The sequence below is a fragment of the Glycine max genome, unplaced genomic scaffold (genome assembly GCF_000004515.6).
Source record: "Glycine max cultivar Williams 82 unplaced genomic scaffold, Glycine_max_v4.0 scaffold_99, whole genome shotgun sequence".
Classification (NCBI taxonomy): Eukaryota; Viridiplantae; Streptophyta; class Magnoliopsida; order Fabales; family Fabaceae; genus Glycine; species Glycine max.
The window spans coordinates 17,473-23,589 of NW_024464751.1; the positions used below are offsets into that span (position 1 = coordinate 17,473).

Genomic DNA, 6,117 nt, shown 5'->3' on the forward strand with positions numbered 1-6,117 from the left:
TCTAGCATATAGTTACATTATAAAACCTCTATGACTGTAATCAATAATGTAAAACATTAGTCAATTATTAAGTCAGATATCAATTTTGATTTAATCATTATGCTAAAAATGAACTATGAAAGAACTTTAAATATAATTTTGGTGTGTTAAATACTAAATGGAGGTTCAAGAGTCAAGTACCTTCTTATGTTCTTGAAGTTTCGTTACTGTGGAAAACCCATCACCACGAAACCATGAATGCAGATACAGGCATTGTTCACCATGTACACAATTGTTGTTGATCCAGTATTTACATATCCTTGGTGATGATTTCTTGAAAGCCTTAGCAACCCTTGTTGCATCTCCTCTATCTCCATTATCTCTAAGCAATGCTTTCTTTGAACCATATTTCGGGGTATTCTCAGAGGAGGAATGGGGCTTTTTTCCGTAGCTATATGCAGTATTGCCATAACCACAAGCAGCAGGTGGAGATGGTGTCTCTATGTGCACAAATCTGCATGGATTTCTGTTACATTTTCCAGCTCTCCAATAAGAGCATGTTGTTCTACCAATGCGCTCAGTCCTTCGTGCAAACTTTGTATCCATGATATTCTAAAAAACACACATGGCATTGTAATGACATCCCAGATCAGGTACTGTATCCTATCAATAAAATTCTCCATGGCTCATGCTTTCAGTCATTCACTCAATGATTAAATCCCAGCCATAGACTTAATTCTTCATCCAAAACCCAAAACCTTTTGGCTCCCAAATTTTCCATTCCCAAAATAACAATCGTAAAGCAAGTGATGAACGGCAACAAACTATGTTGATCGAGGAAGATCAACAACATCAAGATCAAAACCCATTGAAGACTTGGATCAAAGACCAATAATTTAACCCTGATCAGCAACGTCAATAGAGACTCTCCCCAAACCCCAAATTAGGGTATTGCCGATCCTAATGAAAACCCCGATAATAAATAAATTGAAAGGAACCCTAAACGCGAAACCCTATATTTGCATCGTGGAAGCGCAGAAAACTTCACTGAGATAAATGAAGTCGGATAGAACATAGATTCTCGCAGATCATCCATCACAAACCCTAAAAGAAGTATTAGCTATTCGCGTTCGGAGAAACAAACCTGAGTGGTAGAAACTAGCAAAAGCTTCAGAATTCAACTCTCTTGATTTGTTGGAAGGATTGTTGAGAGAAAAAACAGAGAGCAAAATAAGGCTTCTATTTTCTTAATCAAACGTTGGTGTATGTTGCCAATGTTGTGTGCTTATTTATAGTTTCTCTGTTAGCTTGTAAAGCACGCAACAATAAGATGAGATATAGGATTTTTTTTTAAAAAAGACATTTGCCGTTATATAAGGATAAATTATGGCTTAAAAAAAGATACTTATTTTCTTTCAAAAAAAAAATTATTTCTGAAATTTAATATTTTGAAGATAATTTGAATTTACTTATGAAAATATTAGTTTTGAGTTTCAATTTATAAAATTATTTCTAGTGTGTGAAGTTACCTTTTGTTTGGATTAAAAATTTTAAAATTCTAGGAATTTGGAATGTCTAGAATTTAACTTGTTTTGATTTTAATTTCTTTTATTTTTTAAATTATTTGTTTAGATAAATCAATTCAAATTTTTTCAATTTTAAATGCTTTGTTTTGATAAGGCAATTCAATTTTCTTCATATGCAAAAATTTCAATTTTATATTTTAAATAGATGAAATTTTAATATTAAACTTTATAGAAAACAAACACAATCTAATTTTGAAATATTAATTAAAAAATATATTTCAATTTTTAATAATTTAAAAATACAAAATATTTATAATTTTAACTATGGTTGTATTGTTTGACCACAATTAGTGATGTTTTAAAATTGACATCAACCAAGACTATTTTTCAACTAATATCAAATGGGGTTTTTTTTGTCAAAGTAAGCCGGAAATATTTTTCTGTTAGACAAGTGACCTCAGATATCTTAAGATACGGGGTTGAATTAAGATATCAAAAACTATTTTCCTACTTAAAATTTTAACTCTCCATTTTAAAATTCTCAGTGTACCCTTATTATGAATTACTTAACAAGACAATTTAAAATAAACTTCTTTAATGCAAAAAACAAAAAAATAATAAATAAAAGAAGTTTAAGGGAAGAGAAAGTGCAAACTCAGTTAGTTTATACTGGTTCGGCCACGCATTGTGCATACGTCCAGTCCCCAAGCAACCCGCTTGAGATTTCAACTATCTTGTAAAATTCCTTTTACAATGTCTGAACCACACAAGGACAACTCTTCCTTTGTGTTCAGATAACCATACAACAAGAGACCCTTGGTCTCTTAATCAATTCTCTTGAATAAGAAAAGGAAGAAGAAGAATTATCTCTTTTAAGAGAAAGATGATATAATGAAGATCACTCAATGATTCCTTATTGAATTTGCAAGTGTTTTGGCCAAGGAATGTTTTAGAGGATAAGACAATTTTGTTTTTGAGAGGATGCGACTCTTTGTGCAGAAAAACTCTAAGGAAATTCGTGTCCCAAGTCACCTATTTATAGGCCTTTGAAAGCTATTAAAAAAACTCTTGAACAGATGTGACTCTTGAGAGTTATTTTCGAAAATTCCTCCTGGTAATCGATTACAAGTCTTGCGTAATCGATTACAGGCTTTAAAATTTGAGTTCAAATTTTTAATAGGTGTTATAAATAGTATCAACTGCTGGTAATTGATTACAAGAATTGTGTAATCGATTACATGCTTTCAAAAATATTTAAAAATATTTCAGAAAGCGTTTTGGCCATTGATCATCGATAACATCCTCGGGTAATCGATTACCAGAGAGTAAATACCATATTTTAAAATTTCAAACAAGCATCCTTTGGCCAAACCTTTGCATCATCAATTAATGAAAGCTTTCTAAGACTATTAAGGACTAACTTCAACATTTATCTTGGATTTCTTGGAGTCTTGTCTTGGATCAACCATAAGAAGCGCGTTTCTTTGGCATCATCAAAACTTCATGATATATTTGCTTATACAATCTCCTCTTTTTTTATGATGACAATATCCTGAAATCAAGATAAACTACATACAATTGATAATGCGTTCACACAACCCTTACTCCTCCTAACTTTTGGAATTTATGCCTAAGTTTATAAATCTTACCCTTGTTCTCTCCCCCTTTGGCAACATCAAAAAGCCAAAAATGGTTAAAGAAAAAAACTAAGTAAATGTCTAAACAAAGCACAAGTTATTCATAAACTAAATCAATCCAGAGAATAATCCACACAAGTCTTAATTAACCAATTCAAAGTCTAGAAATAACCAAACACAAAGTCTAGAAATATCCAACACAATGGTAAAAGTCCAAGAGAACCATAACTAAAGCAACAAAAAGCCAAAATACACGACTGAAATAAATAACTACTTAAGATAGTAGAGATAACTAAGGGTTGGCTGGTGGATCGAAGCAACGCCTAATGAAGCTCATATCGTCCTCAAGTCGAGTAATCCTCGTATCCATCCCATCAAAGTGAGCATCCATGGCATCCAGGGGAGTATCCATAGCATCAAATCGGTCACCCACAAAAGCTCGAAGACCGTGAAGTTCAGAGAGAACATCGTTCAGAAGTGAAGAGGAATCAACCATTTGCGGTGGAGGAGAAAGAGTACATTCGTCAGGGATTGGCTGAGGTAAGTCTTGTTTTCGAACCCACTGACCATCATCATCCTTACGGTAACCAAATGAGATAACCGCACCAGCACTAATAGCAAAAGACCTTTTTACTTGAACAAATGGTTCATCTTCCAAAGGAATTTTGAAATGATGAAGAAAAAGGGTGACGAGGTGAGGATAAGGGAGAGGTGCATTGGTCCGTAATGCCTTATGCATTCGGTACCGAATCAAGTGAGCCTAGTCCATCTGACGACCGGTAAGAAAAGCCCACATAAGAATCAAATCCTCCTCGAAGGCTTGAGCAAGGTTAGAAGAACGGAAAAGTAAAATACGAACAATAATAAAGTGCATGATGCGGCAATCAAAGGTTAATGACCCAACAAGTAATCTGCCGGTCATATCAGCCTGGTCATTACAGACCATACGGCGAGCATCATGAATAGAATAATCAAACTTCCAGTCATCAACAAGGGTGCCCTCAAAAGGAACACCTTGATTGGGTAATTTTGTCAATGAAAAGAACAAAGATTGATCAATAACAATAGACACATTATGCACCTCAGAGTAAATAATACCATCCTGAATTTTCAAGTTATTATAGAAGACTCTAACTAATTCAGGATAATGAAGCAGTTTTAGAGACAAAAATTTAGTTAAACCAGAGTTTCGAAACACTTGATAACAATCAAATGTTTCATCATCAAAGAAAGCAAGGTCTAGGTACTTTGGGTCTCAAATGACTCGATTGGAAGGTGAGGGCGTGTAGTCCGCTGAAGGCGAGGGTGTGTAGTTCTTTGAAGGTGAGGACGTGTAGCCCCCTGAAGGCGAGGGCGTGTAGTCCTATGAAGGTGAGGACGTGTAGTCCTCTGAAGGCGAGGGCGTGTAGTCCTTTGAAGGCGAAGAGGTGTAGTCCTCTGAAGGTGAGGGCGTGTAGCCCTCTGAAGGGGAGGACGTGTTGTCCTCTGAAGGTGAGGGTGTGTAGTCCTCTAAAGGTGAGGACATGTAGTCCTCTGAAGGTGAGGACGTGTAGTCCTCTGATGGTGAGGACATGTAGTCCTCTAAAGGCAAGAGACCTGTACTCCTTTGAAGGTGAGGACCTGTAGCCCTCTGAAGGGGAGGACGTGTACTCCTCTAAAGGCGAGGACGTGTAGTCCTCTGAAGGTAAGGACGTGTAGTCCTCTGAAGGCGAGGGCGTGTAGTCCTCTGAAGGTGAGGACGTGTAGTCCTCTGAAGGCGAGGGTGTGTAGCCCTTTGAAGGCGAGGGCGTGCAGCCCTCTTAAGGCAAGGGCGTGCAGCCTTCTTAAGGCGAGGGCATGTAGCCCTCTAAAGGTGAGGGCGTGCAACCCTCTGAAGGCGAGGACATGTAGCCCTCTGAAGGTGAGGGCATGCATCCCTCTAAAGGCAATAGGTACTAGTACCCAAGGATCCACCCTTATGAGAAAGTAAGAGATTGACTCATCAAGAGGGCCGGTCATCCCAAATTCAAAAGATTGGACACTAGATGTAGGAAATCTATGCAATTAACATGATTTTTAGGGATGCAGATGCATGCAACCTTTGTCTTGAAATGCGGACTTCGTATGCAACAATGCAATGTAATGGAAAGTTGTACAATGTTCATGACATTCTTTTCCTATTTTGTGATTTGATTTTTTGGAAGACACAGATTAACTGTCCTTTTGAAAGGGGTGATAATTCATGCAACCTCATCCTATCTTTGCAAATCTCTTCGGGAACTCCCTCAGAGTATATGCCTTGTTTGATTTATTCACATGACAATTTTGGAGTGACGGCGATGGAGCCGTTTAATCAATCCACTGAAATCCCAGGGTTTGTCACTCCTTTTTTTTGTTTAAAAACATCGACGGGTGAGAACTTTTGACCTGCCTCTAGGTTCGCCTAAGGCTCATGCACAATGCCCTTCATTGCCCCAATGTAGGGCTTTGAGATATCAATCGTTGTTTTATTTCCATAACCTTGTAACAAGGAAGAATAAAAGAAGTGGCTGATTTTCCAAAAGGATTTTCAAGGATGAGAAACAGTTGAAGGATTTTTCAGTTGATGGATTAAGTCAAACGACTCCTATTTTTTATAACTCACTTCTCTCTCAAAAAGACAAACTTTCAGGAATGATAAAATGAGGTCACATGAATGTTTATATTTTTACTTGAAAACACAGTCAATCAAATGCTTTTTCTTTTTCTTTTTGAACTTTTTTGCTTTACTCGTTGTTTATGGCATCCTCACCCAATGTGTAGCACGAGTAATTTCTAATTGAACGGTCTTGGAAGTCCAAACTCAGGAGGGCAGGTCACTTGAGCAAACAAACCAATGGCTTACACTCATATTCTGGTGGAAGTTGAATAAGCAAAGATGTAATTGTGAGAGGATGAAAGAGACAAGGATGTCAAATTTATCCATGGAAAAAGCTAGGTTGAGTGCTCCCGCCACG

General features: G+C 36.9%; 1 protein-coding gene across 4 annotated transcripts in view; it reads right to left on the reverse strand.

The window, feature by feature from the left end:
- Positions 1-1,244, reverse strand: part of LOC102660347 (zinc finger CCCH domain-containing protein 48) — a 13,555-nt gene extending 12,311 nt beyond the window's left edge. For 3 of the 4 annotated variants that reach the window (XM_014773241.3, XM_014773243.2, XM_014773242.3), the window contains exon 1: positions 181-1,237. In XM_014773241.3, the coding sequence (XP_014628727.1) occupies positions 181-585 (405 nt within the window). In that variant the 5' untranslated portion in view covers positions 586-1,237. Of the gene's footprint in view, positions 1-180 lie in introns of all 4 variants that reach the window. The other variant, XM_006597796.4, reaches the window with a different exon arrangement.
- Between the last annotated feature and the right edge of the window lie 4,873 nt (positions 1,245-6,117).